Source organism: Biomphalaria glabrata, chromosome 13 (assembly GCF_947242115.1).
Source record: "Biomphalaria glabrata chromosome 13, xgBioGlab47.1, whole genome shotgun sequence".
Classification (NCBI taxonomy): Eukaryota; Metazoa; Mollusca; class Gastropoda; family Planorbidae; genus Biomphalaria; species Biomphalaria glabrata.
The window spans coordinates 37,058,452-37,080,956 of NC_074723.1; the positions used below are offsets into that span (position 1 = coordinate 37,058,452).

The following is a 22,505-nucleotide window of genomic DNA, read 5'->3' on the forward strand; positions in this document are numbered from 1 at the left end:
GATCCTTAAAGGTTTACGGGCACGACATGGCCTAAATTGTGCCCATGTGCCTAAACTCAAAACTCAGACCCAGGGTACCCAGCCTTCACCAGGGTTCGAACCCGGTACCTTTTGTTCGAAAGCCAACTGCTTTACACCTCAGCCACCGCGACTCCTCTCATAAACAGTGGGACTGAAAAATAAGACAATCTTTGCGATCAAATAATTTAAAACTTTGTTGGTTACATTATTTCATTTATATTCAAACGTTAGCGTGGTCTATAGGCTAAGTACGCTTTGAACTTGGCTAGGGGGCTCGAGTTCGACACCCGACTCAAGCAGAGTTGTGCTCACTGAGCGCCTGGAGTCAGCACGAAAGACCTTCTCCAAATTATTCCCCCCCCCCCGCCACTGGTCCACAAATGAGATTGGACCATTGCGCTCTGAGCAAGCTATAAGCATGAAAGTAGCGCTATTTAAAAGCTATTATTACTATTATTATTTAGCTGTCATGGCATTACGGCAGTCAGCCTTGAAAACTCATAAACAATAAGAGTACTTACTTCCTGTATCCACTGGCAGGATTGAAAACAAAACCCACATTGTTTTAAATTGCACAATACGATACTTAAATAGAAACATGTCCGTATTTAGCTAACAATGATAGTCACTAAATCTAATTGTCACTGTAAAAAAAATAATTAAAGTTGTTCCTGCTCAGAAAAACCCACTTCGTGTTCATAATTAAACCCAGGTATACTTACTTGTATGATAATTTAATATTAGATTGACATGGTCTTACAATATGTATCTCAGGGTAGTTTGTTTATGGTATGAAACAACGCGTTAAACTGGCAGCTGTATTTAACACAGTAAGTTTATATTTTTGCTTCTTATCTTATTAAATACAGATGTTACTTCAAAAAAAAAAAGATGATTCGGTCCTACGCGTCATGCATTTAATCATGCATGTTAACCAATGACTTAAATTTTGCCAAGTCACTGGTTTTCCTGGCTAGCTCAGACAACCCATTCCATGCTCTAATAGCACTAGGGAAGAAGGAGCATTTATACAAATTTGTCCTAGCATATGGGACGAGGAATGTGCCTTTATCTTTGTGTATTTCTGGGTATTTTATTAAATTTTGTTTTTGTATTTGAAGATTATGGTTAAGTGTTTTATGTATAATTGCGACTGTACTTATTAAATTTAGAAGTTTATGCGTTATTTTGACATCTTAACTTATGTAACTTATACATTAAACATGTACTAAGAATTGATAGGCCTAAACTAGGCGCGCTGGCCGAATGGTAAAGCGCTTGGCTTCTGAACCGGGGGTCCCGGGTTCGAATCCTGGTGAAGACTTGGAATTTTAATTTCGGGATCCTTGGGCGCCTCTGAGTCCACCCAGCACTAATGGGTACCTGACATTAGTTGGGGAAAAGTAAAGGCGGTTGGTCGTTGTGCTGGCCACATGACACCCTCGTAAACCGTAGGCCACAGAAACAGATGGCCTTTACATCATCTGCCCTATAGACCGTAATGTCTGAAAGGGGAACTTTACTTTACTTTTTTTTACTTAAACTATATATAACTTTTATCCGTATTTTTTAAATAATGAAATCATTAAAAGTGCTTTATACAAATCCTATATAAACTCACTCTTCATGTCTGCCTGTCTTTCTGTATGTTTGTCTGCGCCAAATTTTGAACACGTTAAAATTTTGATACCAACAATATTAACAGCTATATGTGGAGTTTTGTCCCCTTAGATAATTGTATACGTTATTTCTCCCACAACCATTCATTTATAAAGTCGAAACTGTCCACAATTATTAATTGTACCCACAAAAATCGAACCAATTAGGCAATGAATTGCTGGTAATTAATTTTGTTTGAGATCGAAAAAGGGAAATAACGTCTACATTCTTGAGTGAAAGAGCTGTAAGTGCGGAGTTCTTCCCCGTATCGAAAATTCAACAGCACGCTTTTCTGTTTGTTTGGCCTCAGACTCCTACCCATAGGCGAAGTGATTTCAGAACCTCAGTAGCAAGTAGCCTTGTACAAAACATTTTTAAATACACTTTACTGAAAAAGATCGAATTTTAGTCAAGTATAGATACTGATGCAGCAAAATAATTATTAAATGTATAAACATATTTTCTTCCAATTTTTATTCTTCGGATATTTCATTCTCACCCCAGGACTGAATTCACCATGACGACGTGGAGATGTTCACAAGACGCCATTTTGTCTACAGTTTGTGTTTTCTTCATAGCAGGTAGAGAGAGTTCTTGTCATTACGTTTGTCTGCAGTACACTCAACAGAATATGTGTGACACACACACGCGTGATAAAATACACACACACACGCAGTGAAATACACACACACACACACATAGTGAAATACACAGACACACGTAATGAAATAAATATACACACACACGTAATGAAATAAATATACACACACACACGTTATAAAATACACACATAATGAAAGAAATATACACACACACGTAATGAAACACACACACACACACGTAGTGAAATACACACACACGTAATGAAACAAACACACACGCACGTAGTGAAAGATATATAGGCTATTATATATATATACACACATTTGACGTTTTATTCAAAACGTTTTTGGAAACTCAAAAAGTAATTTCTATGATGGAATTCCATCAAACATGATTGCAATTATCTTGTCCAATAAAAAATTCTCTCATTTGATTGGTTCTTCCGGCTAGTTGAGCTATAAATAACTACATAAAAATCTATGTGCATAATGTCAACAGTGTACTTGCCAACTGGAACACAGTTGCCTGTATTAGCTTAATCATTTATGTTAATATCTAGTTAGCCTTAATCTATTTGTTATATCTATAATAGAATAGTTGTATGAATAATTGGCCTTAAATTCTTCTAATTAAGCTAGGACGTTTATATGGATGACAATGTCAGGATATTCTTTTAAATAACAATGACAGGATGTTTGTATGGATGACAATGTCAGGATATTCTTTTAAATAACAATGACAGGATGTTTGTACGGATGACAATGTCAGGATGTTCTTTTATATAACAATGACAGGATGTTTGTATGGATGACAATGTCAGGATGTTCTTTTAAATAACAATGACAGGACGTTTTTATGGCTGACAATGTCAGGATGTTCTTTTATATAACAATGACAGGATGTTTGTATTGCTGACAATGTCAGGATGTTCTTTTAAATAACAATGACAGGACGTTTATATGGATGACAATGTCAGGATATTCTTTTAAAAAACAATGACAGGACGTTTATATGGATGACAATGTCAGGATGTTCTTTTAAATAACAATGACAGGATGTTTGTATGGATGACAATGTCAAGATGTTTGTATGGATGACAATGTCAGGATGTTATTTAAATAACAATGACAGGACGTTTTTATGGCTGACAATGTCAGGATGTTCTTTTAAATAACAATGACAGGACGTTTATATGGATGACAATGTCAGGATATTCTTTTAAATAACAATGACAGGACGTTTATATGGATGACAATGTCAGGATATTCTTTTAAATAACAATGACAGGATGTTTGTACGGATGACAATGATAGTGCTCAAAGAGTCTCATATTAAAACACAAACTGACTTAATGCAATCCAAATGCTAGGCTATGAAATCTTGAGCTCAATCTACTAAGCAAGAGGTCGCGAGCTCAAATCTCAATGACAAACTGGGGCTATAGTGCTTAGCGACTTTCAGGACGCCTCTGAGGGCTTCCTGGCATTAGTTAAACAAAGCAAAGGCGGTTGAACGTCTATGCTGGCCACATGCCACTATCGTTAACAGATGAGTTTTACATCATCTTTCTTGTAGCACGCAAGGCCTGTTAGGTAAAGTCTATGTAAGTTAGTATTTTGTACTAAAATATAGAATCCTGACTTAATTCACTGAAAGATCATGATATCTTTCCTAAAAAATTGAAGCAGTTTTTTTTTTAAATAAAATAATTTTGCCCTCATGGTTTTATTTTAACTTGTTTAACTGTGGGAAACTAAGATAATCAAAAACAACAAAAAACTGGAACTATCAACAAGTTAACGAAAAAAACAATTTCCCGAAACATCGACACCTCACTCCGTGTTGCAGTTGCCATGGCAACCCTCAGTTAAGGTGATTCTCTCTGACTGCCTTTTCCCCTATCTTCAATCATGTGACCGGGCTAAAATTGTTGCATTTATGACTCTCTGACTACAATTCAATATTTCAGGATTGCCAGTTGGGTCTACAGTTGCTTCCGATGGTATAAGTCTGACTTTATCAACACCCAAAGACAGAAGTGACCATTGTGGTTATCTTACGTGTAACCACAGCAGCCAAGCAGATGTCACATTCTTTAATGAACTTAAAATCTACAACATTGCCAACAATGGTTCAATGATAGCGTCTTTGTCTCAAGGTAACCATTATGTTTCTACTGAAGGTGGATTTGATTTGAAAAGAAAATATTTAAGAAACTCTCAGGCTAGTCTTCAGCTGTCCATAACAAAACCAGAAAACTGCCTCTTCGGACTCTACCTGTGTGTCGTGGACTTCATCGATGAGCATGGATCTAAACAAACCAACACGGCTGTAGCTGGAGCTGAAGACAGGGGCAATGTGTCTTGTCGAAATGATAGAGTTGTCTTGAAAGCGGAGAAATCTATTCTGGACAGCTTGGCGAGATTTCAAAAGAGATTACAGAAAAATGATAAACTGTTGCAAGAAAAAATGGATCGAGGGCTGAACAAAACAACAAGTTTAATTGAGACGAAAATGGAAGAAATTAATACAAAGTATGGACATTTCTCTCAGGTAAGTTATTACATTAAGCCCAGAGTTTACCGCAACGGGTTACTTCGACCCTAGTGACACCACTGCATATATCTATGTATAAATAATGAACTGTTGCGAAAAGTTGCTTTGTCTAAGAAATGGGGTACTTAATATAGTACCCATAAGCCCGTTATTTAATAATATGTCCTTTTTAAAAATTAATTATAAAACAAAAAATTACGTCAATCTACAACGTTTCTATTTTTTGTCTCCCTTTGTAATGCTTTGATTGTTCTTCTTCTGGTGTACATGTTTCTGCTTATTGTAATGTATTGTATTGTAAGCATGTCTTGCCACCATTCAATCGCCTACTCATGAATCTCTATTTTTAGCTTCAGGCTTCATCAAAATGTGTATAGTAAATTGATAGTATAATGTTTTAAAAAATATAAATAATACAGGAAATGCAATACTTCACACACACTAACTTTTAAGCCCACGCTTTATTTCAAACAGGCTTTTAAAGATCTTAATCTGTTGGAGGATAGAAATAAAGAATGGACTTTGGCGTTTCGTGGAACTCCTTTCATTGACAAAGCGGTGTACGAAGCTTACCTTGACGGCACTGGGATACCTTTTGATGTTGAGATCGGCTGTAAAGTTGTAGGTATTAGTTTAAATGAGACAGAAAAAAAAATGGGAGATTTCACATTTACCAGCTTAACGATATAGTACATAATAATAAATATTTTAATAAAGTAAAAAAAAAAAGTAAATTTCCTCTTTCAGACCTAGCGAGCTTTAGGGCAGATTATGTAAATGTCATGTTAGCGATGACGCCAAACAGCTTGCAAAACGACCAATCGCCTTTACTTTTCCCAAACTAATATCAGGAAGCCATTAGAGAAGACTGGGTCTGTTTGCAGAGTTGCCAGATTTTTTTAAATTTTTTGTGTGTGTGATCTGCTTTCTTTTTTGTCTGATGTCCTTGTTTTGTATTATTATTATTATTATAGCTTTTATATAGCGCTACTTTCATGCTTATAGCATGCTCAGAGCGCTTTGGTCCAATCTCATTTGTGGACCGGTGTGGGGGGGGGGATGGGGTATCTAGGAGTTGGTTTTCCGTACTGCCTTTAGGCGCTCAGTAAACGCAACTCTGCCCGATTCGGGTGTCGAACCTCGAGCCTCGGCTGAGCCTTCTAGGTAGCCAAGACAAGCCAAGTTCAAGCGCACTTAGCCTCTCGACCACGTTTCCCACTCAAACCGTATCTCAAACCATCGCATTTATAGATTCCCGCGACGAGGAGCGACCAAAAGCTAGCGTTTTCCAGTGTTGGATGTCAATTTACTTTCTTTGAGGGAGCTCTTGAGAGTGTCTTTATAACGCTTGTGCTGAACTCCTTGAGAGTGTCTTTATAACGCTTGTGCTGACCTTGAGAGTGTCTTTATAACGCTTGTGCTGACCTCCTTGAGAGTGTCTTTATAACGCTTGTGCTGACCTCCTTGAGAGTGTCTTTATAACGCTTGTGCTGAACTCCTTGAGAGTGTCTTTATAACGCTTGTGCTGACCTTGAGAGTGTCTTTATAACGCTTGTGCTGACCTCCTTGAGAGTGTCTTTATAACGCTTGTGCTGACCTCCTTGAGAGTGTCTTTATTCTATATTTAAAAAAAAGAACTTTGCATTCATTGTTTCTGTTGATATTTCAGATCAATTCTTCTCTACCCTCTAATGATAAATTCTCTAAATAGAAATATTCTAAAAAAAACAACTTTTAAGAACTTATGCTTTATTTATATTCCAGATCAATTCTTCTCTCCCCTGTTACAATCATTACAGAAACAGTTCAATCCTTGACCACTGGAAAAATATAAAAGAGGTCAAGCTGGCAATCTATCAGAACAATGTCCAGGTCCATTACATTATTTTTAACGGACAAGGTTCAAACTACTTGAACTGGTTTTCCCAAAGAAGAGTTCTAAGTTCTTCCTGGACGGACATCAAATGGAAAACCACAAATTATTTCAGCATCGAAGGCCTAGCTAGTCACGGGAGAAGATTCTATATCAACCATGTTTTCTCAGGATGCCATCTAGATATCGGCTGGTTCTCCGCCTTTGATTTAAACCGTTACAGGTGTCCCTACCACACAAGTGCTTCGTATCCACTGATGAAATATGCGAAAGGAAGTGAAGCAGACGTTTGGAATGGGCCAAATATTGGCGTGGCAGACTTTTTCGCCATATTTGTAAAATAAATGACAACGGGTCTTAAGGAAATTTTTACATTTTCCTTTAAAATTCTTTGTTTCAGCAGAAAAACACTTAACAATATAAAGTTACTCAAGATAAATATTAATTTTATTCATTCATTAAATAGTATTTAAAAGTAAAAGTAAACTTGCGTATTTGTGTTCTGCTTGTCTAAGTTTCTTAAGTGATAAGTTGCTTAAAAGATAAGTGTCTTAAGTGATACGTTGCTTAAGTGATAAGTTGCTTAAAAGATAAGTGTCTTAAGTGATAAGTTGCTTAAGTGATAAGTTGCTTAAAAGATAAGTGTCTTAAGTGATACGTTCCTTAAAAGATAAGTGTCTTAAGTGATAAGTTGCTTAAAAGATAAGTGTCTTAAGTGATAAGTTGCTTAAAAGATAAGTGTCTTAAGTGATAAGTTTCTTAAGTGATAAGCTGCTTAAGTGATAAGTTGCTTAAGTGATACGTTTCTTAAGTGATAAGTTTCTTAAGTGACAAGTTTCTTAATTGATAAGTTTCTTAAGTGATAAGTTGCTTAAGTGATAAGTTGCTTAAGTGATAAGTTGCTTAAGTGATAAGTTTCTTAACTGATAAGTTTCTTAAGTGATACGTTTCTTAAGTGATACGTTTCTTAAGTGATACGTTTCTTAAGTGATAAGTTTCTTAAGTGATAAGTTTCTTAAGTGATAAGTTTCTTAAGTGATACGTTTCTTAAGTGATAAGTTTCTTAAGTGATACGTTTCTTAAGTGATACGTTTCTTAAGTGATAAGTTTCTTAAGTGATAAGTTTCTTAAGTGATAAGTTGCTTAAGTGATAAGTTGCTTAAGTGAAACGTTTCTTAAGTGATAAGTTTCTTAAGTGACAAGTTGCTTAAGTGATAAGTTGCATAAGTGATAAGTTGCTTAAGTGATAAGTTTCTTAAGTGATAAGTTTCTTAACTGATAAGTTGCTTAAGTGATAAGTTGCTTAAGTGATAAGTTGCTTAACTGATAAGTTTCTTAAGTGATAAGTTTCTTAAGTGATAGGTTTCTTAAGTGATAAGTTTCTTAAGTGATAAGTTTCTTAAGTGATAAGTTTCTTAAGTGATACGTTTCTTAAGTGATACGTTTCTTAAGTGATAAGTTTCTTAAGTGATAAGTTTCTTAAGTGATAAGTTTCTTAAGTGATAAGTTTCTTAAGTGATAAGTTGCTTAAGTGATAAGTTTCTTAAGTGATACGTTTCTTAAGTGATAAGTTTCTTAAGTGACAAGTTGCTTAAGTGATAAGTTGCATAAGTGATAAGTTGCTTAAGTGATAAGTTTCTTAAGTGATAAGTTTCTTAACTGATAAGTTGCTTAAGTGATAAGTTGCTTAAGTGATAAGTTGCTTAACTGATAAGTTTCTTAAGTGATAAGTTTCTTAAGTGATAGGTTTCTTAAGTGATAAGTTTCTTAAGTGATACGTTTCTTAAGTGATAAGTTTCTTAAGTGATAAGTTTCTTAAGTGATACGTTTCTTAAGTGATAAGTTTCTTAAGTGATACGTTTCTTAAGTGATACGTTTCTTAAGTGATAAGTTTCTTAAGTGATAAGTTTCTTAAGTGATAAGTTGCTTAAGTGATAAGTTTCTTAAGTGATACGTTTCTTAAGTGATAAGTTTCTTAAGTGACAAGTTGCTTAAGTGATAAGTTGCATAAGTGATAAGTTGCTTAAGTGATAAGTTTCTTAAGTGATAAGTTTCTTAAGTGATACGTTTCTTAAGTGATAAGTTTCTTAAGTGATACGTTTCTTAAGTGATAAGTTTCTTAAGTGATAAGTTTCTTAAGTGATAAGTTTCTTAAGTGATAAGTTGCTTAAGTGATAAGTTGCTTAAGTGAAACGTTTCTTAAGTGATAAGTTTCTTAAGTGATAAGTTTCTTAACTGATAAGTTGCTTAAGTGATAAGTTGCTTAAGTGATAAGTTGCTTAACTGATAAGTTTCTTAAGTGATAAGTTTCTTAAGTGATAGGTTTCTTAAGTGATAAGTTTCTTAAGTGATAAGTTTCTTAAGTGATAAGTTTCTTAAGTGATACGTTTCTTAAGTGATACGTTTCTTAAGTGATAAGTTTCTTAAGTGATAAGTTTCTTAAGTGATAAGTTTCTTAAGTGATAAGTTTCTTAAGTGATAAGTTGCTTAAGTGATACGTTTCTTAAGTGATAAGTTTCTTAAGTGATACGTTTCTTAAGTGATACGTTTCTTAAGTGATAAGTTTCTTAAGTGATAAGTTTCTTAAGTGATAAGTTGCTTAAGTGATAAGTTTCTTAAGTGATACGTTTCTTAAGTGATAAGTTTCTTAAGTGACAAGTTGCTTAAGTGATAAGTTGCATAAGTGATAAGTTGCTTAAGTGATAAGTTTCTTAAGTGATAAGTTTCTTAACTGATAAGTTGCTTAAGTGATAAGTTGCTTAAGTGATAAGTTTCTTAAGTGATAAGTTTCTTAAGTGATAAGTTTCTTAAGTGATACGTTTCTTAAGTGATAAGTTTCTTAAGTGATAAGTTTCTTAAGTGATAAGTTTCTTAAGTGATATGTTTCTTAAGTGATAAGTTTCTTAAGACATTTAGCTGCCATACGTGTTGGTGTGTGTTGTGAAAGTTTTATTCACTATAAAAAACTATAAATACACAAACACAAGACAATTTTTTAAGTTTTGTTTCCTTACTAATGGACCTCATTCACCAATCATAAACAAACAACATTTAGTCACGTGATTTTATTGATAAAACAACGAAAAAAAACTGTCACGTGACAACCATCATGAATTAAACATGAGATCGTAAATGATATAGAAGAGCTAAGAGCATGACGTGACTAAATGTTGTTTGTTTACGGTTGGTGAATGAGGTCCATTGGGTGGATAGCAGCCTGCGATATGCGCGATAGACTGTCGTTCGGTCGACTCGATGGCCCCGGTTCATACCCTGTCCGCAGTCATCTCCCGTGGTCCTACGGGAGGTTTGGACTCGGAAGAAAATTATCTTCAGATCTGAATGGACATCGAAAACACACTCTTTTTAAATAACAGTGGACGTTTCGTTGCTGTAGCACTAAATTTTGTAGATATATTTTATAATCATGGCCGGACTTAGATAATTAGAGGCCCTAGGCGAAGTGAATTTTTTGGCCTCAAATTATTTAGAAAAATAAAAAATAAACATTGAAAAAACTAAAATAACGCAATTTCTTAAAAACCTTGGGTACTTCAACCGTAACAGTGAGGGCAAGTTTCGCTAATTCTTCTCTAGCAAAAAGTACGTAGACTTAACATAAAGCTTGAAACTCAATTGACCCAATATTTTTTTACGATAAATACTTGAATGAAATGACAGCCTTTTCATAACTTAAACAAATTACTGGCTTCTTTAACTCTTTCTCTCCTAACTGACGATACCAGCGTTGATTCCACCAGAATGTGGTAAATAATTACGGAAAGAAAGAGTTAAGCAGCCATCTTGGCTCACAGAGTAGTGACCCTTACGAATGGGCATAACTCTTCCTACTATATACAATAGACCTAAAAGGGGGGGGGGGTAATCTAAAATATTATATGAGTTACTGAAAGGGGCGTAACATTCCATCAGCATACATAGTTTTACAAACAGATTGTTTTAGTAGCGGAATGCAGGATGGCTGCCTGGTCGTGCCGTACTGTCGTTCGAACTTCTCGATTGCCCCGGATTCAAGCCCTTCCCCCTGCCCCCCCCCTCTTCAACTCTGAATAGAATCTTGTTTACACACTTCTCTTGTAACCTTGTTGCCTACACCACGTGACACACAGCTAGTCTCTTTGATTAGTTTTAACATTATAAACACATTTTTCTTTTTGCAGCAGAAGCCGCCACAAATAACTCCTTTAACATAGGAAATTCTCACGTGAGCACATTTTGGTCGCTGCCATTTTTTTAAATGTAAAAAGATAAATCGCTATTTCTCTAAGTTACTTTGTAGCAGCGACAAGATTTTGTTTCCGCTTTAATCATGTTGAGATCTACTTACCAATGTATTGAGATCCTCTAACCAATGTATTGAGATACACTAACCAATGTATTTAGATCCATTAATCAATGTATTGAGATCCACTAACCAATGTATTGAGATTCGCTAACAAATGTATTGAGGTCCACAAACCAATGTATTGAGATCCACTAACCAATGTATTGAGATCCTCTAACCAATGTCTTGAGATCCTATAACCAATATATTGAGATCCACTAACCAATGTATTGAGATCATCTAACCAATGTATTGAGGTCCACAAACCAATGTATTGAGATCCTCTAACCAATGTATTGAGATCCTCTAACCAATGTATTGAGATCCTCTAACCAATGTATTGAGATCCTCTAACCAATGTATTGAGATCCTCTAACCAATGTATTGAGATCCTCTAACCAATGTATTGAGATCCTCTAACCAATGTATTGAGATCCACTAACCAATGTATTGAGATCCACTAACCAATGTATTGAGATCCTCTAACCAATGTATTGAGATCCTCTAACCAATGTATTGAGATACACTAAAAAATGTATTGAGATCCACTAACCAATGTATTGAGATCCTCTAACCAATGTCTTGAGATCCTCTAACCAATGTCTTGAGATCCTCTAACCAATGTATTGAGATACACTAAAAAATGTATTGAGATCCTCTAACCAATGTATTGAGATCCTCTAACCAATGTATTGAGATCCTCTAACCAATGTATTGAGATCCTCTAACCAATGTATTGAGATTCGCTAACAAATGTATTGAGATCCTCTAACCAATGTATTGAGATCCATTAATCAATGTATTGAGATACACTAAAAAATGTATTGAGATACACTAAAAAATGTATTGAGATTCTCTAACCAATGTATTGAGATCCACTAACCAATGTATTGAGATCCACTAACCAATGTATTGAGATTCGCTAACAAATGTATTGAGATCCTCTAACCAATGTATTGAGATCCATTAACCAATGTATTGAGATCCTCTAACCAATGTATTGAGATACACTAAAAAATGTATTGAGATCCTCTAACCAATGTATTGAGATTCGCTAACAAATGTATTGAGATCCACTAACCAATGTATTGAGATCCTCTAACCAATGTATTGAGATCCTCTAACCAATGTATTGAGATACACTAAAAAATGTATTGAGATCCACTAACCAATGTATTGAGATCCTCTAACCAATGTCTTGAGATCCTCTAACCAATGTATTGAGATCCTCTAACCAATGTATTGAGATACACTAACCAATGTATTGAGATCCACTAACCAATGTATTGAGATCCTCTAACCAATGTATTGAGATACACTAACCAATGTATTGAGATCCTCTAACCAATGTATTGAGATACACTAACCAATGTATTGAGATCCTCTAACCAATGTATTGAGATCCACTAACCAATGTATTGAGATCCTCTAACCAATGTATTGAGATCCTCTAACCAATGTATTGAGATACACTAAAAAATGTATTGAGATCCACTAACCAATGTATTGAGATCCTCTAACCAATGTCTTGAGATCCTCTAACCAATGTATTGAGATCCTCTAACCAATGTATTGAGATACACTAAAAAATGTATTGAGATCCACTAACCAATGTATTGAGATCCTCTAACCAATGTATTGAGATCCTCTAACCAATGTCTTGAGATCCTCTAACCAATGTATTGAGATACACTAAAAAATGTATTGAGATCCTCTAACTAATGTATTGAGATCCACTAACCAATGTATTGAGATCCTCTAACCAATGTATTGAGATTCGCTAACAAATGTATTGAGATCCTCTAACCAATGTCTTGAGATCCTCTAACCAATGTATTGAGATACACTAAAAAATGTATTGAGATCCTCTAACCAATGTATTGAGATACACTAAAAAATGTATTGAGATTCTCTAACCAATGTATTGAGATCCTCTAACCAATGTATTGAGATACACTAAAAAATGTATTGAGATTCTCTAACCAATGTATTGAGATTCTCTAACCAATGTATTGAGATACACTAAAAAATGTATTGAGATTCTCTAACCAATGTATTGAGATTCTCTAACCAATGTATTGAGATACACTAAAAAATGTATTGAGATTCTCTAACCAATGTATTGAGATTCTCTAACCAATGTATTGAGATACACTAAAAAATGTATTGAGATTCTCTAACCAATGTATTGAGATCCTCTAACCAATGTATTGAGATACACTAAAAAATGTATTGAGATTCTCTAACCAATGTATTGAGATTCTCTAACCAATGTATTGAGATTCTCTAACCAATGTATTGAGATCCTCTAACCAATGTATTGAGATACACTAAAAAATGTATTGAGATCCACTAACCAATGTATTGAGATTCGCTAACAAATGTATTGAGATCCACTAACAAATGTATTGAGATTCGCTAACAAATGTATTGAGGTCCACAAACCAATGTATTGAGATCCACTAACCAATGTATTGAGATTCGCTAACAAATGTATTGAGGTCCACAAACCAATGTATTGAGATCCACTAACCAATGTATTGAGATCCTCTAACCAATGTCTTGAGATCCTATAACCAATATATTGAGATCCACTAACCAATGTATTGAGATCATCTAAACAATGTATTGAGATCCACTAACCAATGTATTGATCTCGTCAGTAGCAGATGGTTAAGCTATCGAGTTCTGCTTCAAAGTCAAAGTGAACACGTCTGAGTGAGTTGTCTGGCTTTGTTGGCGAGCGTGAGTGGGATGGTATGGCACGTGTGAGTCTGTGCGCGCAGGTGTGGTCATCTCATTAACACGTCGAGTTTTGGTGATGACTGGCCGAACGTGGTGCACATGTCAATCAAGATCGTACTGAAACCAATTTGTAAAAATGCATAAAATGTGCACCGAGTCTAGTTGACAGTTTGATATGGGTTGAAACTAGTGAATATTTTCTACTTCAATAATGTTTAGTTGATATTAGTAACATGTATTTAGTCTAGTTGATATTTGTAACATGCATTTAGTCTAGTTGATATTAGTAACATGCATTTAGTCTAGTTGATATTAGTAACATGCATTTAGTCTAGTTGATATTAGTAACATGCATTTAGTCTAGTTGATATTAGTAACATGCATTTAGTCTAGTTGATATTTGTAACATTCATTTAGTCTAGTTGATATTAGCAACATGTATTTAGTCTAGTTGATATTTGTAACATGTATTTAGTCTAGTTGATATTTGTAACATGTATTTAGTCTAGTTGATATTTGTAACATTCATTTAGTCTAGTTGATATTTGTAACATGTATTTAGTCTAGTTGATATTTGTAACATGTATTTAGTCTAGTTGATATTTGTAACATGCATTTAGTCTAAATGATATTAGCAACATGTATTTAGTCTAGTTGATATTAGCAACATGTATTTAGTCTAGTTGATATTAGTAACATGCATTTAGTCTAGTTGATATTTGTAACATGTATTTAGTCTAGTTGATATTTGTAACATGTATTTAGTCTAGTTGATATTTGTAACATTCATTTAGTCTAGTTGATATTTGTAACATGTATTTAGTCTAGTTGATATTTGTAACATGTATTTAGTCTAATTGATATTTGTAACATGTATTTAGTCTAGTTGATATTTGTAACATGTATTTAGTCTAGTTGATATTTGTAACATGCATTTAGTCTAGTTGATATTAGCAACATGTATTTAGTCTAGTTGATATTAGCAACATGTATTTAGTCTAGTTGATATTAGTAACATGCATTTAGTCTAGTTGATATTTGTAACATGCATTTAGTCTAGTTGATATTAGTAACATGCATTTAGTCTAGTTGATATTTGCAACATGAATTTTTTTTTTGTAGTTGTTAAGTATTATATAATTGAGTTTCATAGTATGCTGAATCGTTGGGGCACCACTCATGATGTTTCTATCGTCTCTTTTCATTCCTCTCTGTCTTGCGCCAAAATTCTACTCTCTTTCATAGATAGACCCGTTCTTTCCTATATTCATATTACTTACATGCAATCGCATTCTCATTGGTAAAAATAGAACTTGTTACTATCACTGTGTCCAGATACTAAATTAAATTTCCTAACACATTTTTAACTTTAAAAGAAAAATTATTAATGACTTTTTAAAGCCCTTTGTATGATCTCATAGAGTTCCGTAATAAAAAAAAATCTGGGCTTTTAAACAGACATGGCTGCCTGATCGTGCGTTTTGTGCGCTGGACTGTCGTTCGGATTTATCGACGGTCGAGGGTTCAAACCTTGCCCGCTCCCATCCCCCGTCGTCCTGCGGGAGGTTTGGACTAGGAAGTAAACTATCTTCAACTCTGAAGGAACATCCGAATTATGTAAAACATTTTACAAACAAACATTTTTTACAAACAAACATTTAAATAAATGTATTTCTTATGCAAATTCACAAGTCACCAAACAGACTGGCTTAAAAAAGGAAGAACTCTTGTGAAGAAACAAAAACTGAGTTGTTTTTGTCATATTGTAAGACGTGCACTGGCGGATCCAGAACTTTGGAGTGAGGGGGGCGATTTTTTTCCAAACCCTAACCCTAACGCCCAGTAAACCCTAACCCTATGCATAAACGTGCGTACAGCATATATATATATATATATATATATATATATATATATATATATATATATATATATTCGATATATGAGAATAAAATAAGACTGTTTCTCAATCTTCGGCGAAAAAAAAACAGAAAAAAAAACAGTCTTTCTCCTTCAAGCTTGGGGGTCTGGGAGAGCGCTGTAAGCTTCTTCAGTGGGGTCGAGGCGAAGCCCCGACGCCCAAAAGCGTTTTCTTGCATTTTTCTCTGCAGAGACGCATTCTTCTGACATCTACAGCTCATTATTTATCAGTGGGGTTCGGGGCTTCGCCCCGACGCCAAAAGCGTTTTCTTGCATTTTTCACGGCTGAAACACATTCTCCTGACATCTACAGCTCATTACTTATTAGTGGGATTCTGGGCAAAGCCCCGACGCCAAAAGTGTTTTGTTGCATTCTTCACTGCAGTAACGCATTTTCCTGACCTACAGCTCATTATTCATTCTATTATAAAGGACCTTTTGAATAATGAGAAAAATATTCTAATATGAATTTATAGTCCCTTAATACATTGCAAATAAAACCGATTTGTTCTTTGAAAAGATTAGATACCCCAGATATTTAGATTAAGGTTCTGAGGATAGCTGCCGAAAAAAAAATATTCGATTAATAATATTCAATAAAATTCTAGCATAAATTGTGAGTTATAGTCCTAAATTTATTTAACTAGAAAAATATGAGATAGAGTAAAGGTTGGAAAAGTCGACTAGGAAAAGATTATCTGGCTTTTGAACTCATCTCAACCGTGACTGTTATATTGAAAAATTTCGTTTGAAAAAGTCTTTCTTAAAATAGTTATGATAAATTCATGTCAAATTACACAAACTCTGTCTGGAAAGTTGAAGGGCGGTAAAATGAAAACGATTAATTCTCGCTCCTTTTTATAATTTCTGCTATTGATTGCATTTAGCATTAAAGAATAGGGGTTGAGCGACTCGATATACGAATTTTCTTTATAGCATATATAAATTATATTAGTGACAGATTTTTGTAATTTTGTAATTTCTTATTATAATACAAAAAGAAAAAGTATTGATTTGTTTGATGGGGGGAAGGGAATTGCATGTATCGCACTTCCACCTGTTTATATTATATAGATATTTGACTAATTTTTTTCACATACTATGATTTCTCCATAAAAGTAGGACCGCCCTCCCCCCCCCCCCCACTCAAAGGGTTTAGATGGGAAGGGCAGTGGAGGTATTCACTCTTCCCCTTCCAATCGGCCAACAGGTGAACGAAATTATATAAAGACCGGTTAAAATACCAATAACAAGTTTTAATCATATAGATATTTAATTGATTCTGTTAGCAAGCTGTGATTTGTACAAATAAATAGGACCGCCCCCCCCACCCAAAGTTTATGGTGGGTGGGGGGGCGGATTGATGCCATCGCCCCCTACCGACCCTATCAAATCGGCCAAAATACTAGAAGGGGGAGGCAAAATAATCTAAAAATAGGTTGAAATATAAATAATTAGTATATATTATTAACATAAGTAATAAATTCGCATACAAATTGTGTGAATTCTATACTATAATTCGTCCGCCCCGCCCCCCTCGGGGGGGGGGGTCGGCGAGTGGGGGGGGGGGCGATCGCCCCTACCGCCCCCCCCCCCCCTGGATCCGCCAGTGAAGACGTGACACAGTGCCATCATTCAATGCACAGTGGAAACACATGACATGAAACATACTAAAGTACAGGTGCGTACTTGGTGAAAAAAATCGGCCTGGGCACAATCTTATTTTTTTTGTTCGCCTTGGTTGATCTAAACTCTAGTCATGTGCTGACATGTCAGCCATTTTTATCTCGGCTGGAAACTGAAGACAGTATCTATTTTGTACTTCAGCATTATTTAGGTCGATTATTTAAAGCTAGACCTAACTAGACAAATTTAATCAGATTCATAATGAACTAAATCTAGAATTGTAAAAATGTTTTGTAAAATGTTTTACATGTTTCGGATGTTCCTTCAGAGTTGAAGATAATTACTTCCTAGTCCAAACCTCCCGCAGGACGACGGGGGGTGGGAGCGGGCAGGGTTTGAACCCTGGACCATCGAAAAATCTGAACGACAGTCCAGCGCGCAAACCGCACGACCAGGCAGCCATCCTTAAAACATTGAAAGACTGACGGAAATAAGCTGATCATTTCTATTATATTCATATTTATTAAAGGTAATTTGTCGTTGACCAATTTAGACTTAACATCTGCTGCTGATAAAGCGATATCAAAGCATCACTGTCTATTTCATTAGCATCTTGAAAATCCAGTATTAGCATAACCATCTACATAGACTACCTTACAATCTGTGACTGGGAAAATTACCAGCCCTGAAACATCTGTGTGGAGGAAAGGAGATGACCTATAGCTTGTGCGGAGGAAAGGAGATGACCTATAGATTGTGTGGAGGAAAGGAGATGACCTATAGATTGTGTGGAGGAAAGGAGATGACCTATAGATTGTGTGGAGGAAAGGAGATGACCTATAGATTGTGGGGAGGAAAGGAGATGACCTATAGATTGTGTGGAGGAAAGGAGATGACCTATACATTGTGTGGAGGAAAGGAGATGACCTATACATTGTGTGGAGGAAAGGAGATGACCTATAGATTGTGTGGAGGAAAATAGAACAACCCCTAGAGGTGCATCAACTGATGTTCCTGTGCATGTCAACTCTGGTGTCTTTCAAGTCGCCGATCAGCGAGGTGTACGTCAATTAAGACTCACCTCTATATATTTGTTCACTGTCCTTGTACAGTAGCACATCGCGGTACATTTTGGCATATAATACCACCATACTCTATTATATCAACTTATCATTTGAGCTGAATTTTAACAAATTGTTCCTAGCAAGATCTCGAGAATTATCTGCTCATCAACTGTAAAAAACTTACTGCATATGCCTATTTTATTTTAAATATTTCAGCAACTCTGGATTACGTATTGGATAATCCTCTAATTACTTTGGATAACCTGGTAGGACTTGTATTGAGTCTAAAACGTCAAAATCAAATATATTAGTAAATATAACTGGATTATTACTAATTACTTATTACTTATTACGGATTGATCCGTCCTTTTGTGCATTTTCTAATTGGATAATTTGAAGTTGTCATATTCTAAGACGATTATAGCACTACTTATGTTGCATTTGAGAGATCTGCATTGAGAGAGTTGAACTTTTCTACACTAAGCTACATTAGAACGAGTCTTGTAAGTTATTACTAAGCATTGAATATGAATTTATTATTATATATTCCATTACATTGAACCTTTATTTAACAGGAATTTAAATTTACTATTGATGATATTGATTGATTGCTGAACTAGATTGGGCTTTTTCTTTTTTACATTTATATTTGTTACTAATAAAGGGAGGTAAGAGTGATCTTTCTTTTGTCTATTTCATTTCTATCTTTGGGTAGGATCTTTAGGGCTCATTCTTTTTGTTCTGTTAGTTCGATAAGGCCCGATGCGTTTCAGGTCATCCTTGTCGGTATGAGCTACTAGATCAGATTGAAATTTAATTGTTTAGTCGTGTTTGTGCGATTGTCACTTTTTTAATCGCTAAGTTGTAGGCCCAAAATTATTATTATAGCTTTTATATGCTTATAGCATGCTCAGAGCGCTTTTGGTCCAATCTCATTTGTGGACCGGTGGGGGGGGGGGGGGAGGGGGTATCTAGGAGTTGGTTTTCCGTGCTGCCTTTAGGCGCTCAGTAAACACAACCTCGAGCCCCCTTCTAGGTAGCCAAGCCAAGCCAAGTTCAAGCGCACTTGGCCTCTCGACCACGCTTCCCACCATGGACGAAGCCTACTAGTAGCACTGCCTACGGGTGTAGGCTATTAATTTAATTCGGAAAATGTGTTAAGATTAAATTACTATTGCACTGTTTAGTCTGTAAAAGACTTTTTTTTTTAAAACACGACGCTTAAAGGGTCACTTTTTTAAGAGAATGTTATACAATTTTGAAAACAATCTCATACGTGTCATAGTGGCCATTTAGGTGGCACTACCGGCCCATTTGGGTACCGGCCCACAGCCATTTGCCAAAAATGCCCACATAGCCAGTTGCTCCAGCTTAAGTACAAAGGTTATTGGGAAAAGAAACTGATAAGACTGTAAAAGAATGGAGCGGCCTCTTGCCAGAGAAACAATATGGAAAAGAAAAAGAAAGAAAATGCTGGGCAAGAGAGACAAAAAGAGAGAGAATGAAGAGAGAATTAGAGAGTCAGAAAGAGAGAGAAAATAAAGAGAAATTAAAGAGACAGAAAGAGAGAAAATAAAGAATTAGTGAGACAGAAAGAGAGAGAGAGAGAGAAAATAAAGAGAGAATTAGAGAGACAAAACGAGAGAAAATAAAGAGAGAATTAGAGAGACAGAAAAAGAGAGAGAGAGAAATAAAGAGAGAAGTAGAGAGACATAAAGAGAAAGAAATAAAGAGATTAGACAGAAATAAAAAGAGAATGAGAGAGACAGAGAGATGTAAAGGGAGTGTGACAGAAAAAGAGAAGGCAACGAAAGACAAAAAGAGAGTGGTAGAAAAATGTGAAAGAAAGATAGAAAAGAAAGAATTGGCGAGAATGGGCGAGAAAAAGAGATACAATAAATTCGAGAAAAATAGAAAGAAAATCTGAAAGAGACAGAACGGAGAAGAGAGAGAAATTGAGACTGAAATAAAAGAGATCAAGAGATATAAGGATGATTAGCGATAAGAAAAAATACAATACAAACAATAGCCAGAGCAAGTTACAACGATTAAAATCTAGATTTGGAGAAAGAGAACAAATGAAAGCGAGATTAAGCGAAATGTAGAAGACGAGAGAGAGAGAGAGAGAGAGAGAGAAAGAGCGCGTGCGTGAGTGAGAGGTGTTTTTTTTTTAATACCATGGATCAATCAGGCGGACTGATTCTATTCGGCGGAGCTCACTTAACAGTGTCAACATCAGCGCATGAATACAAGATAAATGACCACGTTTTTTATAGGTAGGTCAACCTGGTAATAACACTCTCTCTCTCTCTCTCTGGAGCGCTGTTTCAATCAATCGACAGCATTTGAGCTACTAACAGTATGATTGATCTTAAGCGAGGACTACTTTAAAGCTACACAATCCAATCATTGAAGGTGGACTCTGTGTGTTCACTTTGAATTGAGTCATTGAAGATATCACACCGGTTCTTTACCGCAAGAAAAGATTCTTGTAATCTCTTTCCGTGTGGACTCTACTTCTGGTTCTGACAATGAAGACATCTTTCAAATTGGAGTAATTAACACAGTATGTAATTTTTCTTTTTTTTTTTTTTAAATCTAATTCTCATTAATAAGCAGTGGTTAAGCGTTAGGCTTCCGAGCCGTGAGGTCTAGAGTTCAAACCCCGGTGAGGACTTCGATTTGATTGGGGATTTGTAGGATGTCCCTTAGCCACAGATCTCCAACGAAGACCTTACGTCGGGGAAAGTCAAGGAGGTGGTCAGCGCTGGAGTGAGGGTCAAAATCATCCCAGGCATTATTATACCATCCGGCCCAGGCATTACTGTACCATCGGGCCCAGGCATTACTATACCATCCCGCCCAGGCATAATTATACCATGCGGCCCAGGCATTACTATACCATCCGGCCCAGGCATTACTGTACCATCCGGCCCAGGCATACTATACCATCCGACCCACAAATTGATTGTACATCTATTGTTACTTGACCTCGAGCTTCTTTTTGCCTAGCGCTAATAGAGCATGAAATGGGTTGCCTGAGCCAGACAGGAAAACCAGTGACTTGGCAGAATTTAAGTCATTGGTCAACATGCATGACTAAATGCATGACCCGTAGAACGTAATTATCTTCTTTTTTGAAGTAACGTCTGTATAATATAAGATAATAATGAACGTTTTGATATTGCACAGAAAAATGAACGCAAGCAGGGCTAATTTAACATATTGTATTTCTACCAGTAGCATGGTATATGGGTATATAGATCTAGTAGCATGATATATGGATATAAGATCTGGTAGCATGATATATAGATAGATAGCTCTAGGTGATTACATTGTTACGAGAGTATGTGTCCACTATTACACAGTTGAGTCTGTAAAGTTCTTTTATGAAAGGTAAAGGAATGCCAATCATAGTTACGGTACTTATTGTCATTTAAAGTGGCCCGTTCGTCGACTCCACCGGCCCATTGGGGTCCGGCCCAAAAGGTATTAGTCCAGTTGCCCATTTAGCCAGTCCGCCCCTGGTGGTAGTTCGTTGTGTTGGCCACATGCCGCCCTCGTCAACCGTCGGCGATAGAAACAGATTCGTTTTATATTTTCATATTCTCTTGACGAATGTTTTGAAAAGGGAGACCTTTATTTTGTTTCTTTTACTGTAGTTTAGGACATATATCTGTTATCGCCTACAGCAGTGATTTTTTTGTTTTGTTTACAAAACTGTTCAAGGCGACATCTTGGGGGTGTGTCAACACACAAAGCGTGTAGAGCACACTGGATGCACGCTGTGTAGTAGTTCAGTCTCACGTGAAGGTCAATAAAGTGTCTACATTACTTCCTACTGACATTTAAGAGTCGCCATCTCACCGCTAACCACCCTTTCCCCATTCTAACATCCATTTAAATTTGCATGTGTGAAACAGAGCTCAGGGGCGGAGGGTGAATCGGAGAAAAGGTTGGGGTTCAAAAGCAAGCCAATTCTAAAAATCCTTTTTATATATCTAAGGGGAAAGAACTACGCACCTCAAATTATCTCTCAATAATGTAGTGATCTTTTTCACTTATTCGATATCAAACAAAATAATTAACTCTTTCT

At 35.8% G+C, this 22,505-nt stretch overlaps 2 protein-coding genes across 2 annotated transcripts in view; both read left to right on the forward strand.

The window, feature by feature from the left end:
- Positions 1 to 1,035: 1,035 nt before the first annotated feature.
- Positions 1,036 to 7,303, forward strand: LOC106051740 (uncharacterized). The gene is made up of 5 exons (XM_056009273.1): positions 1,036 to 1,109; positions 2,185 to 2,261; positions 4,253 to 4,836; positions 5,314 to 5,460; positions 6,604 to 7,303. The coding sequence occupies exons 2-5, from the start codon at positions 2,198 to 2,200 to the stop codon at positions 7,054 to 7,056; spliced, it is 1,248 nt and encodes a 415-aa protein (XP_055865248.1). The 5' UTR covers positions 1,036 to 1,109; positions 2,185 to 2,197; the 3' UTR covers positions 7,057 to 7,303.
- Positions 7,304 to 20,627: 13,324 nt separating this feature from the next.
- Positions 20,628 to 22,505, forward strand: part of LOC106077522 (transmembrane protein 163-like) — a 34,579-nt gene continuing 32,701 nt past the window's right edge. Inside the window, exon 1 of the mRNA XM_056008959.1 lies at positions 20,628 to 20,975. The gene's annotated coding sequence lies outside the window, so the exon portion shown is untranslated. The remainder of the gene's footprint in view (positions 20,976 to 22,505) is intronic.